This window comes from Lepus europaeus, chromosome 11 (assembly GCF_033115175.1).
Source record: "Lepus europaeus isolate LE1 chromosome 11, mLepTim1.pri, whole genome shotgun sequence".
NCBI lineage: Eukaryota > Metazoa > Chordata > Mammalia > Lagomorpha > Leporidae > Lepus > Lepus europaeus.
In genome coordinates, this window is record NC_084837.1 from 54,602,264 (window position 1) to 54,620,424 (window position 18,161).

General features: G+C 39.0%; 1 protein-coding gene across 1 annotated transcript; it reads right to left on the reverse strand.

The window, feature by feature from the left end:
• Positions 1-13,154: 13,154 nt before the first annotated feature.
• On the reverse strand, positions 13,155-14,084 carry LOC133769510 (olfactory receptor 4F15-like). The gene has a single exon (XM_062204724.1). The coding sequence runs from the start codon at positions 14,079-14,081 to the stop codon at positions 13,155-13,157; it is 927 nt and encodes a 308-aa protein (XP_062060708.1). The 5' UTR covers positions 14,082-14,084.
• Positions 14,085-18,161: the final 4,077 nt, after the last annotated feature.

Here is an 18,161-nt window from a genome sequence, read left to right on the forward strand (position 1 = left end):
TCTTCTGTAAATAAAGATAATTGAAAATGAATCTTGATGTGAATGGAATGGGAGAGGGAGCAAGAGATGGGAGGGTTACAGGTGGGAGGGGGGAAGTCATTGTAATCCATAAACTGTACTTTGGCAATTATATTTATCAAATAAAAGTTTAAAAAAAAAGAAAGAAAAAAATTTAAGGCATGAACGCAGTTTTGATGACCCACAGTTGAAAATAAACTATTTTTAAAGCAAAAATGAAGTGATTTTGGAAACCTTTTTATGTATCTTTTTTATTATCAGAACAACAATGTAAAATGAACACTGTTATCAAAATGTGATGGCAATCTATATATTAAACCAACCCACATAACTAATATAACACAGTTGTATTTTTAAACAAAGAACTACAAATAATTGGCCTGTGCCATAGCTCACTTGGCTAATCCTACACTGCGGCACCGGTACTCCAGGTTCTAGTCCCGGATGGGGTGCTGGGTTCTAGTCCCGGTTACTCCTCTTCCAGTCCAGCTCTCTGCTGTGGCCTGGGAGTGCAGTGGAGGATGGCCCAAGTGCTTGGGCCCTGCACCCGCATGGGAGACCAGGAGGAAGCTTTGGCTCCTGGCTTTGGATCAGTGCAGCACCGCCCATAGCGGCCATTTTGGGGGTAAACCAATGGAAGGAAGATCTTTCTCTCTCTCTCTCTCTCTCTCTCTCTCTCACTGTCCAACTCTGCCTGTCAAAAAAAGAACTACAAATAATTGTTTCTTGTTCTCCTCTACACCATACATCCTTTGACACTAGTTGTCAAAGCCCTGGTCATTGCAGGCATTTGAGGGAAGGTACCCATCTAACTCCACAGAAGATAAGCATGTTTCTTTCTACCCATCTCCTCACAAGAGCACCCAGCAATTGGTGGGGAGAAGGCACCATTTTGACACCAAAAGAGACTGTGGTGGCTCTCATGTGTGTGTGTGTCACAAGGGAATTTTACAAGAGGGAAAAATCTACATTCCCATTGACTTTAAGTCTGGCTAGAAGAACTGACTGAGGGCTGGATAGCCATTGAGGACTGTGAGGTGCCCCCAGCCTCTCAACATATCACAGGCCCTAGGGCTCAAACTGCCAAGGTGGACCACAAATAGGCAGCTGGCTCTGGGAATGCCTTTGACTATCCACGCATGGGCCAGGTTCATGGATCTTAGTGGATCCTCTGCACTCCGTAACTATGGCAGCCTTGAACTGTGACAGTGGGAATTCTGTGACAGCGCAATAGGGCACACCATGCAGCTGGGTCTCTGGGGAATCACTTGTCGGCATCTGAGGCTTACAGCTTTCTGATGGCCTAGTATGGGTCACTGCAGAGGGTTCATTCCTCACACTGAGGAACTACACAAATAGTTTGTGTGGTTCAGGCACCAACGTGGTTGGGGGTTGTACCCACTGTAGGCTAACCACAGTCATTGATCACTTTGAAGAGAGAAGGTGAGGTTGTAATTATGCCAAAAGTATGATCATACCCTCTCTGCAGCTGACAATGGAGGAAACCCACCAAGTCCAACAATTGTGTCACCCAGATACTTACTGAACATTTGAGCACTGACCAGAGCTCTCTGGCCACACTCAACACATGCCTCTGGATAGTCACTGTAAGAGCAGACATTCTGCTAAGCCAAGGAGAACAGCTCAAAGATAAAATCCATCAGAAGAGAAAACCAACAAGCAATTCCACAAAGGCCTAAAAATAAACACAGATATACAAGAAACAAGAATAAGGAAAACATTACTACCTCAAAGAAACACAACGCTCTTAGAGAAGATGAATAGAATGAAGAAATGCCTCAAGAGGAATTCAAAATATAATGACCATAGGATTACTCAGACCAGATGAGAAGAAAATTCCTGTGTTAAAGGAATTTAACTCATCCATGATTTGGATGAAAAAATTTTCCTATGAGAGTGAGATTTTGAAGAGAAATCGAACTGAAATAAGAAAATGGATCTTTAGGCGGCAAGATGGCGGAATAGGCAGGGAGCACACTATTAGTCCAGGGGAGAGACAGTTTAATATAAGTGGAGATACTGCAGGGTCAAGGAAGAGTAGGGGATGAAACAGCAGAGGAAACTCTTCCAGAACTAGTGATTCACAGTGTACCTGTGTGGAGAGCGTGGGAGCCCAAGTTCGGGACACCAGCAGCAGACTCAACACACCAGCGCTTGAACGCGAGGTGAGCCGAACCTCAATAGCCCGAGACACCAGCAGGCAAGCGGAAAGAGGAGGCTAGAGGGAACGAGGCTTGAAACTCCGTGGGGAAAAGTTCACCAGGCTAACTAGAAGAGAGAGGAAAAAAATAAAAAAAGTGACCGATATGGACACAAGTTTCTCTCTCTCCGCTCACCTCTCAAAGGCGAGCAAGACAGAGCAGGCGCCATTTTGGACATACGTCATAAGCAGGGCGACCTCAGGTCTGCACCAGCCCTGAGCCTAGCAGAAAAACCTGACTCTGGGGGGAGGAATGAAATAACAGGAGATTAGCATCTAACTTGGCAACCCAGTGGGAGACTGCAGGAGAATTGGAGCCCACACTGAGGGCAGCAGAGATTCCCTGTGTGGTCCTTGGGAAAGAGCTTCCGATCTCTGGCTCCTGTGGGTATATCATTTGCCTGCTAACTACCTCCAATTACGTTCAGCTGTGCGGAATTACTTCCCTTTTGAATCAAAAAAAGAAAGAAAGAAAGAGAGATTTACCACACCTAACCTGGGAGTGTCATCTTTGACACACCCTCAACCCTGAGGAACCAAACACAGCTCTCAGTCCACACTCATCTCAAGCCTCTAAGGCTCCACTGAAAGCAGACAGTCCACTTAATATAGAGCCATAGTGTAACAAGAAAAAACACCACAGTGAAGAAACCAAATATCTCCAACATGCCAAACAACAAACGCAAAAACCAAGCTAACAAGAACAAGGAAGACACTATGACGCCCCCAAATGAAAAAGACACCCCAATTCAAGATTATGAAGATGATGAGATAGAAGAAATGCAAGAAGCGGAACTCAAAAAATTGATAAGAACATTAAGAAGCTCTCAAAAACAAATTCTTGAACTACAGAAATCCTTAATGGACAAGATAGAAAATCTCTCTCATGAAAATGAAATATTAAGGAGGAATCAAATGAAATGAAACAACTAGTGGAACAAGAAACTGTGATAGTGACGAGAAATCATAATGAAATGAAGAATTCAATAGATCAAATGACAAACACATTAGAGAGCCTTAAAAACAGAATGGGTGAAGCAGAAGAGAGAATATCAGACTTAGAAGACAGAGAACAGGAAAGGAAACAGGCAAACCAAAGAAAAGAAGAAGAAATTAGAAATCTAAAAAATATTGTCGGGAATCTAGAGGATACTATTAAAAAACCCAACATTCGGGTTCTAGGAGTTCCTGAAGGCATGGAGAGGGAGAAAGGATTAGAAGGCCTTTTTAGTGAGATACTAGCAGAAAATTTCCCAGGTTTAGAGAAGGACAGAGGCATCTTAGTACAGGAAGCTTATAGAACCCCTAATAAACATGACCAAAAGAGATCCTCACCACGACACGTCGTAATCAAACTCACCACAGCGAAACATAAAGAAAAGATCCTAAAATGTGCAAGAGAGAAACGTCAGATTACTCTTAGAGGATCTCCAGTTAGACTCACAGCAGACTTCTCATCAGAAACCCTACAAGCTAGGAGGGAATGGCGAGACATAGCCCAGGTACTAAGAGAGAAAAACTGCCAGTCCAGAATACTATATCCTGCAAAGCTCTCATTTGTGAATGAAGGTGAAATTAAGACTTTTCATAGAAAACAGAAACTGAAAGAATGTGTTGCCACTCATCCTGCCCTGCAAAAGATGCTTAAAGATGTGTTACACACAGAAACACAGAAACATGGTCTCCAATATGAAAGAAGGTAAAGGAAGGAAACCTCACAGCAAAAGATCACAGGAAGCTCAATTTCTCTTTGACATAGAATTAAACTCTGATGCTCTGTTAAAGCAATGTGTTAAAGTAATCTATTATGTTCTCTTGATGTCTGTTAAATTCTAATTGTTCAAAAACAGCTGAATTTTTATTAAGAGCTATGGGTTATTTAAATATGTGCTTATTTTCAAAGATTTGAATAATCACCTTGTAACAATGATCAAATTTGGTCTTTGTTATGTCATGATTTTAAGGAATCTTATTTCAACCAGATATTTTGGATTTTGAGCCTTCTTGGCATTCTTGACAGGCATTCAAAAAAATTAAAGTTTCAAACAATCTGGACTCTAAAATTTCCAGTAAATCCTGGACTTTGGTTTTTCCAGTTTGGGCCCAACTGAAAAAATCGAAGGACCTATGACGCTCATCTTATAGAGACACCAACTAATCAGGCTATTTGGATTATATTAGAAGTACTGTCAAGATGTGATGTGGTACCAGACTTTAAGTTTCTATAATGGAAAATGCTATTAATACAAATGTTTGAGAATTAAAAAGTCTAAGGATCTTGTGTTACTAGACATGATAGTTATCTTAATGAGAAAGACCCAGAGGCCTCCTAAAGGGTTAAATACTTGTAAAATCCTACAGGTGCTTTCAAAAATACTGTGAAGTAAGCAAGTGCCTCTTGTTGGTTGATGAGTTTATAATTTTAAACATGGCGACTTAAAGTCTTTTGTCATCCATAGTTATATATGATGTGCTGCTCATAAAACTAAAGCGTTGTTGGTTCTGTGTTTAGCTGTCCTCCTATAGGTTCCTATGGACTTTTTCCAGCCACTTTTATTGTATTCAGTACTTTGGGATGGCTCTGTAAACAGATGAAGCCAATAATGTATTAACAGTACCAACTGAGAGAAAGTATGGTTAACTGAGGTTACTAAAAACAAAAAGCAATTCAAATCAATTGGCAATCTACAAAAAGAGTTAAGGATTTTAAAAGCTATTATTAAAATTGCTATATTGGTCTACTATGCTATGTTATATGTGTGTACATATTGTATGTCCACATGGGGAAATTTTATTAAGAGTTTTATTTTAAATGGCTTATAGATAAGATTGTCCATAAATTTAAGCTGCTAAAATCAATCAAAGATACATTTTAATTTGTGTGACCTGAATCTGTGTATCATATGTTTTAAACGTATTGGTAGAAAGAAACTAAAAACATTTTATATGTTTGTGCTTAAGTTTACTGGTTAAACAAACTATACCATGTTAGATATTTAAGAGGTGTTTTCAAATACATGATTCTTAAAATTAAAAAAAAAAAGATTGTCCATAAATTTAAGCTGCTAAAATCAATCAAAGATACATTTTAATTTGTATGACCTGAATCTGTGTATCATATGTTTTAAACGTGTTGGTAGAAAGAAACTAAAAACATTTTAGATGGTTGTGCTTAAGTTTACTGGCTAAACAAACTACACCATGTTAGATATTTAAGAGGTGTTTTCAAATACATGATCCTTAAAATTTATAGAAGGCATTGGACCTTCTGGTAAATGTTTTCTTAAGTTGTTTCTAATTGTTGAAACGGTTTGCTAAGTATTCATGTAATATTGCTATTGTCAGCAAGCGATCTAGGACTTGCTCCCTCATTTCTCTATTCTAAGCCCAACTTGTTCTTTCATTTCTCTATTCTCTTCAAGGTAGGAAACTAATTCTATTATGAAGGAATCTGTAGGACGCACAATTTAATCTTTAGACCTTATAAAAGAGATGGCTAACATTTTTCTGTAATAGCATAGCCAAAATAAGAACTTAAATAATAATTTCATAGCTAGATTCACTTCGCCATCAGCGAAGTATACAGTAAGTAGAAAAAACCTCCCTTTCAGACAAAAGGGAAAGAAAGTTTTAAAGTGAGAACATAATTTTCCTCATGGGCATTGTCTACCTTAGAAAAACTACTACAGAACATGCCTGTGACTATAGACTTGTAGTTCAGGCCACCGAAGATTAGAGATGGGACTTGGGCACTCCCTTGACTTGCATCCTCTGGTCTGCTTTAACACAAACCAGGAGGAAAAGAAAGCTAGGCATCAGAAGCAATGGGTGGCAGGCCTATTAATGGCTGATCTGTACAGTGATCTGCCCTCAAAGAGACCTAACAGGCCAGTCCACTGCAGTGGCTTTCAATGCGGTAAGCCTGGGCTTCAGCAGAAGTCAGCTTGTGAAGAGCCCTGGCAGCTCTGCCAAGAGTTGGATCACTGGAAATGGACCTGCCCTGGAGTCGAAGGATGCCCAGGTCAGAGCCACTGATCTTATTGGCTCTAAGCTGAAAAGCCCTTCACTCAGCCCAACTTCCAAAGTGACCACTGCAGCTGAGGGGATGGTCAAGTAGGGTCAGCAACATTGCAGGCAGAACTGTAAATTTCTTGTTAGAGATGCCCCCTGCCTTTACCTGGCCAGCTCTCCTCCCAGGCCAGCCAAGTAATGAAAGTCAACAGAGTGCCTTCCCCTAGGAGGTTCACACCTCCCTTAGGATATACCCCATGGGAAGAGATAGATAGCTCTGGGCCTCTGAACTTACAAGTCCTAAAGCCCACCAGATTATTATTAAGCCCCTTCTATCAGGTTCTATTTGCCTCTCAATCAGAAAACTTAATTGTAGCTTAGACAGCACCTTTCTTAGCTCCTCTAATAATGACTCTGTCCTTTGTTCTAGACCCTGTCTAGCGTACTTGGGCCTCATTCCTTTGTAATCATAACCTCTACTCTACCTCCAATGGCTCTACTCCCAACCTGTGTGTACTGATGGTCCTCTTCCCCACTTAATGCTGTATAATTGTTCAAACCTGGTAAATGCCACTCTTAGGATCATTGGTTACTATCCTCACTCTGTCTTTTATGACCTTGTCTAAATATGATCAGAGTCGGCAAACTTGGAAGGCTTCCATAGCCTTGGCAACTCATGACGACAGCCTAGGATGGTTACTGGCGCCATAAACTAGAGTGTCGATTTGTTGGGTCAACAACAGGAGCCACTGTGCACTTGCTCCTCATGTGGGATCTCTGTCCTTAATGTGCTGTACATTGTGATTTAATGCTATAACTAGTACTCCAACAGTATGTTTCACTTTGTGTTTCTATGTGGGTGCAAACTGTTGAAATCTTTATACTAAATTGATCTTCTGTATATAAAGAGAATTGAAAATGAATCCTGATGCAAATGGAAGGGGAGAGGGAGCGGGAGAGGGGAGGGTTGCGGGTGGGAGGGAAGTTATGGGAGGGGGAAGCCATTGTAATCCATAAGCTGTACACTGGAAATTTATATTCATTAAATAAAAGTTTAAAAAAAATGTAAAAAAAAAAGAATGTAAAGACCAGAATTATTCTTAGGTGTTTAAATCCAATTGAAAGTTGATTCCTGTTAAACATAAAAATGGGAAAAAGACAGGGAGGAGATGTACAGTTCGACACATGTTCCCTCGGACTTACCCCTAAGGGTAAAACTAAAAACTTGCCATGGGACTCCAAATTTTATTAAGTTAGCAGGTACCAATTCCATCTTACCAGTTAAAGTGATAAGTTTAAGTTCATAACTGATCATAATAATAGGATTAATTGTCAAAGGGATTACATAAATAAGACCAAGGGTCTGCTAGTAACAATAGATACAATTAAAAAGGAGAGAATGATCCAACATGGGAAGCAGGATACACAGCAGACTCATAGAATAGCAGATGCCCTAAACAGCACTCTGGCCTCAGAATCAGCCGTTAAGGCATTCAGATATAGCTAAAAAGGCCATGAGAGCATTTCAGTCATGGAAAGCCAATACACTGTAGCAAAAAAAAAAATTACCTAATTGAAATATCTCTGTGAGTGAGATCCCAGTGGAAAGAATGGGCCATCAAAGAAGGAGGTACCTTTCTCTGAAAGGAGGAGAGAAATTCCACTTTAATTATGGCCTTGTCTAAATAATGTCAGAGTTTGTGGACTCAAAAGGCTTCCATGGCCTTGGCAGCCCATGACAAGAGCCTCAGGTAATCACTGACGTCATAAATAAGAGTGTCAATTGTTAAATCACAGGAGTCACTGTGCACTTGCTCCCCATGTATGACCTCTGTCCTTAATGAGTTGTACTATGGGAATTAACAGTCAAACTTGTCTTCAAACAGTACTTTATACTTTGTGTGTCTGTGTGGGTGCAAACTGTTGAAATCTCTCCTTAGTAAAGAGTTGATCTTCTGTATATAAAGATAATTGAAAATGAGTCGTGATGAAGAATGGGATGGGAGAGGGTGTAGGAGGTGGGACAGGATTAGGGTGGGAGAGTGGATATGGGGGAATAACAGCTATATTCCAAAAGCTGTACCTATGAAATTTATATTTAATAACTAAATGCTTTCTGAAAAAAATAGAAGGCGAAGAAGACCTTAGGGATTGATGGAATGCTTGAAAAGGAATACAAAAGAATGATCATATGATAACTCAGAAGCAATGAGAAGTAAATTCATAAGTTAAAGAAATCCATACATGGCCAGAGGAAAAAACATTCACAGCAGATTGAGGTATTGAAGAGAAATCAAACAGAAATGAAAAATTCAATATGTCAAATAAAAGTACAGTAGAAAAACCTCAACAAATTTGGTGAGGTAAAAAATAGAACATATCCAAGTTAGAAGACAAATCTTTGGAAATATATCAGTCAGAACAAAAAGAAAAATCAGAAAAATTAGAGGGCCTGGTGCTATGACCTACCAGGTAGGGCCAGTGCCTGTAGTACTGGCATCCCATGTGGGTGCTGGAATCCCATCTGCTCCACAATTTACAAACTATGCAACTGATAAAGGAATAATAACCAGAATGTATAAAGAGATCAAGAAACTCCACAACAAAATAAACAACCCACTTAAGAGATCAGCCAAGGACCTAAACAGACATTTTTCAAAAGAGGAAATCCAACGGCAAACAGACACATGAAAAAATGTTCAGGATCACTAGTCATCAGGGAAATGCAAATCAAAACCACAATGAGGTTTCACCTCACCCCGGTTAGAATGGCTTACATACAGAAATCTACCAACAACAGATGCTGGCAAGGATGTGGGGTAAAAGGTACCCTATTCCACTGTTGGTAGGAATGTAAACTGGTAAAGCCACTATGGAGGACAGTTTGGAGATTCCTCAGAAACCTGAATATAGACCTACCATAAGACCCAGCCATCCCACTTCTGAGAATTTACCCAAGAGGAAAGAAATCAGCATATGAAACTTTTATCTGTACCCCCGTGTATACTGCAGCTCAATTCACAATAGCTAAGACATGGAATCAACCTAAATGCCCATCAACAGAAGACTGGATAAAGAATTATGGGATATGTACTCTATAGAATACTACACAGCAGTAAAACAATTGAAATCCGGTCATTTGCAACATAATGGGTGAATCTGGAAAACATCAGAGTTAGTGAAATAAGCCAGTCCCAAAGAGACAAATATCAGATGTTCTCCCTGATCTGTGATAACAGAGCACCTAAAAGGAAACCTGTAGAAGTGAAATTGACACTTTGAGAAGCAATGGTTTGAACACTTCTTATCCTGACTGTCAAGGAACAGTTTTTTGTTGTTGTTGTTTGTCTTTTTTTTTTTAATGGAGAATGGCACTGGGAATGGGAGAGGTAGGAGGAGGTAGAGTGAGAGTGGTGGTGGGAGGGTGGGTATGATGGAAAGAATCACTATATTCCTAAAATTGTACTTATGAAATTTGTACTCATTAAATAAATGGTTTCTTTGGGGAAAAATAAATAAATAAATACTATAGATCAGAACAACAAAAAAAAGAATCACAAGGGAATTTCTACAAACAGCTATATGCCAACAAATTGGAAAATCCTGAAGAACTAGATAGATTGCTGGACACATACAATCTAGAAAAACTGAGTCATGAAGACACAGAAAATGTAAATAAACCAATAACCAACTTGATGATTGGGAGATTGAATCAGTAATAAAGACCTTCCCAACAAAGAAAAGCCCAGGACCACACAACTTCACTGCTGAATTATACCAGATTTTTAATGTAGAATTAATTTTAATTGTTTTTAAAACAGCTGAAATGGAAGGAATCCTCCCAAAATCCTTCTATGAGGACAGCATCACCTTAATTTATAAACCAGAAAAAGATACAGCAGAGAAAGATAACTACAGACCTATATCCCTGATGAACATAGATGCAAAAATCCTCAACAACATATTAGCTAATCAAATCCAAAAACACATCAAAGAGATCATTCACTCTGACCAAGTGGGATTTATCCATGGTATGCAGGGATGGTTCAATAATCACAAATAAATTAATGTGATCCATCACATTAAAAAACTGGGTAATAAAGCTATATGATTATTTCAACAGATGCAGAGAAAGCATTTGATAAAATTCAGCATCTTTCATGATAAAAACCTTAAGCAAGTTGGGTATAGAAGGAACATTCTTTAATACAATCAAAGCAATGTACAACAAACCCACAGCTAGCATCATACTGAATAGTGAAAACTTGGAAGCATTTCCACAAAATGCAGAACCAGACACGGATGCCCACTTTCAATACAATCATGGACATTTTAGAAAGAACCATTAGATAAGAAAAAGAAAAGGGATACAAATAGGAAAGCAAGAAGTCAAATTATCCCTGTTTGCAGATGACATGATTTTATACCTATAGGAGATCCTAAAGAATCCACTGAAAGATGACTGGAACTCATAAGAGAGTTTGATAAAGTTGTAGAATATAAAATCAACACACAAAAATCAATGGCCTTTGTATATAAATAATGCCATGGCTGAGAAACAATGTGTAAGTTCAGTTCCATTCATAATAGCTACAAAAAATTTCAGTATCTTGGAATAAATTTAACCGAGGATGTGAAAGATCACCACAATAAAAATTATAAAACATTAAAGAAATAAATAGAAGACGGCCGGCGCCACGGCTCACTAGGCTAACCCTCCGCCTTGCGGTGCCGGCACACCGGGTTCTAGTCCCGGTCGGGGCACCAATCCTGTCCCGGTTGCCCCTCTTCCAGGCCAGCTCTCTGCTGTGGCCAGGGAGTGCAGTGGAGGATGGCCCAAGTGCTTGGGCACTGCACCCCATGGGAGACTAGGAGAAGCACCTGGCTCCTGCCATCGGATCAGCACGGTACGCCGGCCACAGCGCGCCGGCCACGGCGGCCAATGGAGGGTGAACCAACGGCAAAAGGAAGACCTTTCTCTCTGTCTCTCTCTCACTGTCCACTCTGCCTGTCAAAAATTAAAAAAAAAAAATAGAAGAAGATACACAAAAATACAAAATCTTCCATGTTCATGGATTGGAAGACTTAACATCATCAAAATGACCATATACCCAAAGCAATTTACAGATTCAATGTGATCCCAATCAAAATACCAATGACATTCTCAGATCTAGAAAAAAATGATGCTATAATTCCTATGGAAACACAAGAGATCCTGAATAGTAAAAAAAAAAAAAAAGTCTTAAACAAAAAAACAAAACCAGAGGCATCACAATACCAGACTTCAATATCAAACATACAGAACAGTTATAATCAAGATACCTGATACTAGCACAAAAATAGACATGCAGACCAATGGAACAGACTAGAAAGCCCAGAAAATGATCCATACAGCTACAACCAAGTAATCTCTGACAAACATACAAACATGCTAAAATAGATCTCTGGAGAAAGGACAGTTTCTTCAACAAATTGTGCTGATAAAATTGGATCTTCACATGCAGACATAGGAAACATGACCCCTACCCTACACCTTATACAAAATAAACACTAAATGGATCAAGGATCTCGATCTATGACCTGATATCATCAAATTACTAGAAGAGAACACTGGGAAAGTCTGGTTCACTCCCTAAATGCCCACAATGCCAAGGGTTGGGCCAGGCCAAAACTAGAGTCAGGAGCTTCTTCAAAGTTTTCAGGAGGGTACAGGGGCTCAAGCACTTGGGCCATCTGCTGCTGCTTTCCCAGGTGCATAAGCAGTGAGCTGGATCATAAGTGGAGCAGTCTGGTCCCATGTGAGATGCTGGCACTGTAGGCAATAAACCTGATGGGCCATAGTGCCGACCCCACCAAAGTCTTTGCAAACACCATCTGACTTAATCATTTTAAAGACCCTGTGATTTAGGCTGCCATCTTCAAAAAGAGAATTGAATTATAGACAGATCAAGTGAGTTAGATAACACAGCAAGTTAGTTGATATTATTGGGACCAGAATATCTATGTTTTAATCATAAATTGTATGTTATGCTATAATGCCTTTCATTTTAGACTCCTGTTATAAAATAAGGACTATGATACCTGGAATAATAGTCAAATTTGTATGTTGAACAACATCTACTTTAGAAGTTGACAAACATACCATTGAGTCAGATTCAACCTATCTGCTGTTTTGGTAAATAAATCTTTATTGGAATTCAGCCATGCCTATTCAGGTTTGTGTTGTCCACATTACAACAGCAGAATTGAATGGTTGCAAAGGAGACCATGTAGCTCCCAAAGATGAAACTATGTATAACTCCTCACAGAGAAAAAAATGTGCCAACACCAGATCTACTTGACTTAAAATAAGGTAGAAACATTGTTCCCTCATATAGAAAACAAAACATGAAAGCAAGATCTGTGGATCAGAATATGTAAAAGGGCACAAATCCTAAACATTTATCCTTTTTACCCATAATTGAAAGGCTGACATAGCAAAGCCAAACAAATGAAAAATATCTATGGGATGCAAACAGATAATAAAGCATGCTGTTAACAAGTACTCCAATTATGGGGCAGGATCGCTTGAAAGCAGTGTACAATTTTCCTGAGAAATAAGTTATTTACACAATTATCTAATATATGTGAAAGCTATTATTGACACAGTTCTTTCAGAAAAGAAAAACAAGAGTCAATATAATTTTATCTCTATATATTTTAGGTAAAAATCCTTCTTTCTCTTCAAGGAGGAATGTCACCCATTCTCCAGTAGTAACAAGACAGACCATGTAGGCGATGAAGTTCTGTGAGCACTCACAGTGTTGGCAAGTAGAAAGTCCTTTCCCCATAAGCATTGGCTATGATAGACTTGCAACATCACTTGGGATCTTTGTATTTCAATCCAGCCATTTAAGCAATTCTTCTAAAAAGCCACGACCCGCCTGAATACTCTCTTCATTGCATTCTTCATCTCTCTGTTCCTGAATGTGTAGATGACTGGATTTAGTAAAGGGGTCACAAGTGCATCAAATATGGCTAGAAATTTGTCCAGATGTGTGGAGGGAGATGGCGATGTGTAGAAAAATATAAGTGGACCAAAGAATAAAATCACCACAGTAATGTGAGCTGACAGAGTAGAAAGTGCCTTGGATGAACCTCCTGAGGAGTGTTTCTGAAGAGTGAACAGGAGGAAGATGTACGAGAGGATGAGCAAGAAGAAAGCACCTAAGGAAATGAAGCCACTATTAGCAGAGACCATAAACTCAAATTTATAGGTATCTGTGCAAGCGAGTTTGATGATTCGAGGGAGGTCACAATAAAAGCTGTCTAACACATTAGGGCCACAGAAGGGCAAGTTTACAACAAACACCAACTGGCTCAACGAGTGGATGAGACCGATGATCCAGGCAACGACTAGTATCAAAGTGCACACCCGTGAGCTCATGATGGTCAAGTAGTGGAGAGGCTTGCATATGGCCACGTATCTGTCAAAGGCCATGGCTATGAGCAGCACCATCTCAGTACCCCCAACAGCATGGTTGAGAAAGATCTGAGCCATACAGCCCCCAAAAGAGATGACTTTCTTCTCCTTGAAAAGATCACAAATCATCTTGGGTGCTGCAACGGAGCAAAATATCAAATCAATAACAGAAAGGTTGGCCAGCAGAAAGTACATGGGGGAGTACAAGTAACGGTCAAAGGATACAGTGATGACTATGAGGAAGTTTCCTGTCAAACTAGAAACATAGAAGAGACAAGAAAAACAAAAAAGAAAAATCTGAATCTCCCGGGAATTGGAGAGTCCCAGGAACACAAATTCAGACACTACTGAATGATTTCCTCCATTCATTAGCTCATTTGGTAGATTCACTCTCAGGTTCCCTAAAGGTGAAAAAAGAAAAAAATTGAAATAAACAGCATTATATGAATGTCCTCTTTGGAGAAGTATATAAATTATGGAATTCAAATATTACCTGAACATTTCACAACAATTGAGTAGCATTCTTGTGGCCATTAATGCTGCTGTTACACACAGCCGTTAATGCATCGTTACATGGGCTTACTACCAAGAGGAATGGTGAAGGATCTAGAGGACCAGTGCCCATACCGCATCTGCCGAAAACACAAACAAGTAGCACTGATGTGAAATTGCTGTATATGTGAAGATTTCTGTGACTCTGGTTTTGTTTCTCAAGTCAGAAGTTATCTTTTCCTATTTCATATTGCTCAAGATATTATTCATTGTTTGATATCCAGACTGACCTCATCAGTCACATCTTCCTCATGACCCACCATTCTGCCTAAATTTATTTCCTAAACTTATTGCCACTTGTTTATTTTCCCCCAGGACTATATGTTAATCAAACCTATCAATAATTAGTCCTCTGCATTTCTGTCCCCATAATTTGTTCATACAAAGTCTTGCACATAAAAAGTTTTCAAAATGGGTTTTTTGTGAATTAATGACTAAAATAAAATAGTTCCTATTACTTCATTCCATTATGTGCCAGAAACTGGTCTAAAGCACTAGGATTATTGTCAAGAATAATACTCGGGGGGCTGGCACTGTAGCACTGTGGGTAAAGCTGCTGCCTACAGTGCTGGCATCCCATATAGACGCTGGTTCAAGTCCCAGCTGTTCCACTTCCAATCCAGCTCTCTGCTGTGGCCTGGGAAGACAGTAGAAGATGGCCCAAGTCCTTGGGCCCCTGCACCTGTGTGGGAGATCCAGAAGAAGATCCTGGCTCCTGGTTTTGGATTGGCACAGCTCCAACTGGGGAGTAAAAGCAGCAGATGGAAGACCTCTCTTTCTCTCTGCTTCTGCCTCTTTGTACTCTGCCTTTCAAATAAATAAATAAATCTTTTTAAAAAATAAAAAGAAGAATACTCAGAACTGGCGTTGTGTAGAGGGTTAAGCCACTGCCTACAATTCCAGCATCCCATCTGGGTGCTGGTTCAACACCCAGCTGGTCCACTTCTGGTCCATCTCCCCATTAATGGCCTGGGAAAAACAGCATCCTAACAAGTACTATGGACCTCTGTTACCCACATAGGAGATCCACTCAGCCCTGGGTGTTGCAGTCATCTGGAGAGTGAACCAGCAGATGAAAGATTTCTGTCTCTTCCTCTCTCTGTGTAACTCTGACTTTCAAATAAATAAATACAAATTTAATTAAAAAAGGAAAGTACTCATATAGGTGAATCCACCCACATAAATGTGAGTTTTGATCAAAAAAGACAATTAAATAATCAATAAATAAAGATATATGTGCTGTTAGATGGTAATTTTGCTATGCAGAAAATTAAGCAAGGAAAAATAGGGTAGTATTGGGAGTGTTTCATTTTTTGGGGGGGTGTTATTAAAAAATGGGACTGACAGGAAAATTCTATAAAATGATGGAGAAATTTTCAGGTCTACAGATACTCATAACTATTTGGGGCTTGTGAAACACTGCATCTCACTGGTGAATTTTTATTTGCAAATAAATAGAAAAGACCCCAAATATACAAAATTATGAACAATGTTGATAGAGTAAATATACATTTAGTCACAAAGTTCAGTAAGAACCACAAAATATGGAGATATTTAAAGCTTTCAGAAGGGAATCTGAGACAAATAAAGTGAAATAATATCTTGCACAAAAAGTCCAATGCTACAAAAATACCATAAGTAATGAATGGTAAGGACAGAAAAAATTATGACAACATTTTCAAGAATTTTGAAGTGAAAAAAGAAAAATATTCTTTACTTACTAAACCATATCCTGGGTCATTTTAAATAATTTGGCACTTAGTTAACATTTTTTAAAATTTTCTATTAAACTTTCTCTGATAGATAGTTCAACAGAAATTTCATGTAAGGAAAAGCAACAATGAAGTCTGCTTGTTTATTCAGATGAATTTACATGAATTAGGATCTCTCATATGGAATTACTAAAGTTACTGCATAACAAAGTAAATTCAGCAGTAATGAATTATTTCCTCAAATATAAGATCTCTTCTTTTGTGACTGAACTAAGAACTATCTTGTAGAAGTATGTTAGCATTGATCAGAGATCATTATATGCAGATAGAATATACTTCCTTTGTGCACTTTATTGTAATGCATCAAAATATAAGCAAATTATGACCTCTTATGTCACTCTCATCAATCCAATGGTTCTGAACCTAGGATGCTACAACCCTCCAGGGTAACTTGGCAATGACTGGAAACATTTATGGTTGCCACAACTGCGAGTGATAGGACAAAGTACATGACACTAACATCCAGTTAGCACAGCCTGGGGACACTACCACGCAACCTTCAATCACAGGATAGCCCCCCCCATACACACACACACACACAACAAAGAATGACCCAGTCCCAAATGTCAATGGTGCCAAGGTAGAAATCCTGCATTAGACTATTAGTTCCTCTAGACAAATGTCAGTCTTTTGTATTTATTCCTCAGGCATCCCCAGCACCATTCCTGTCACAGGGTGTACCTCTCTCATTAGTGTTTGTTGAATTAGTGGATAACTAATTGGATGAAAGACAGATCAGTGGATGCATGTGTGCACGATGAATAGAGAAATAGATAGATGGAAGGGGAGAGCAATACAGCTCAGAGAATAAGAGGTCTCTGAACAATTACTAACTAGTTATTGTTAGGAACACTGGAATCCTCTAATGGCTGCACTATAAAAATGTAAATTTCATGTAATACATTATCTTTAAAAAAAAAAAACTTGGCAGTATACCTGATGTATTCCCTAAATTGATAGATAAAATCATAATTTTCCTAGAGACCCAAGCATAAATCTGTGGGATAATATATTCAGCTCCCCAAGGATGCAGACCATAAGAAATGACAAGTTTTCACAGCCTTGTGTAAAGTGTTTTTTCTTACCACTTTCTGGAAGCAGTAGCAGGAATTTAAGCAACTTGAGTTTTGAGGGTAGAAAAATTCAGATAGTTTTGGAACATCTGGAATTGCCCAAGTATACAACCAAAAAATGAATTAGATAAGGAAAAAGAGAAAGTCAAGAACTGGGTCAGGAACTTAAAATGGAAATGGAAACGAAGAACTCAGTAGCAGAGTCATGTGTCCAAAAGGACACTTTAAATCTGTTCTTCTCCAGAATTTTTATCCACCATACTATTCTTTTCTTAAAGGCCATTAAAGTTAAAGAACATGACCCTTCAAAACTTGCTCTCTGAATATTATCATTTGCATGAATTTGGTCAGTCCTCCGGAAGTTTTTAGCCATTTTAACATTTATAATTGGAGAAAACAAGTGCCCTGCCAATGAAACAATAGAAAGAATATATAAAGAGAATTTCTGCCCTCCTTCGTATCAGGGGTATATACAAATTATTTAAAATACACTACCCGAGACTCTGATGTCTGTCTTTGTTAGTCATTTTTATGATTTAACATTCTATCAATCCAAACCTATTTTCCTGTACTCAACTGAATTTTCTGGCTTTTTGGTTTAAGTCTATGTGCATCTGTCTGCTTCTCCGACAGTTAGCATACAATGTTACAGGAACCCAGTCATGTAATCCTTACTGTTTTGAATGATACAATCAGATTGTTACCCACTTTTTTTCACCTTTCCTCTTAAGAACAATTCTCATGCTCTTTGATTTCTAAATACATGCTTTTCTCTTAACCTTATATACTTCTATTTTACATTGAGGTGGTCAAAACATGAGAGAAAGAAAAACACAACTAAATGCCCAAGAAATATAAATTATAGCAGAAAGAATAATTCTCCCATTAATACCATTAACACACCTTTACTATATCACAGTTGAAAACAATGGTGGGCCAGCGCCGCGGCTCAATAGGCTAATCCTCCGCCTAGCGGCGCCGGCACACCAGGTTCTAGTCCCGGTCAGGGTGCCAGATTCTGTCCCGGTTGCCCCTCTTCCAGGCCAGCTCTC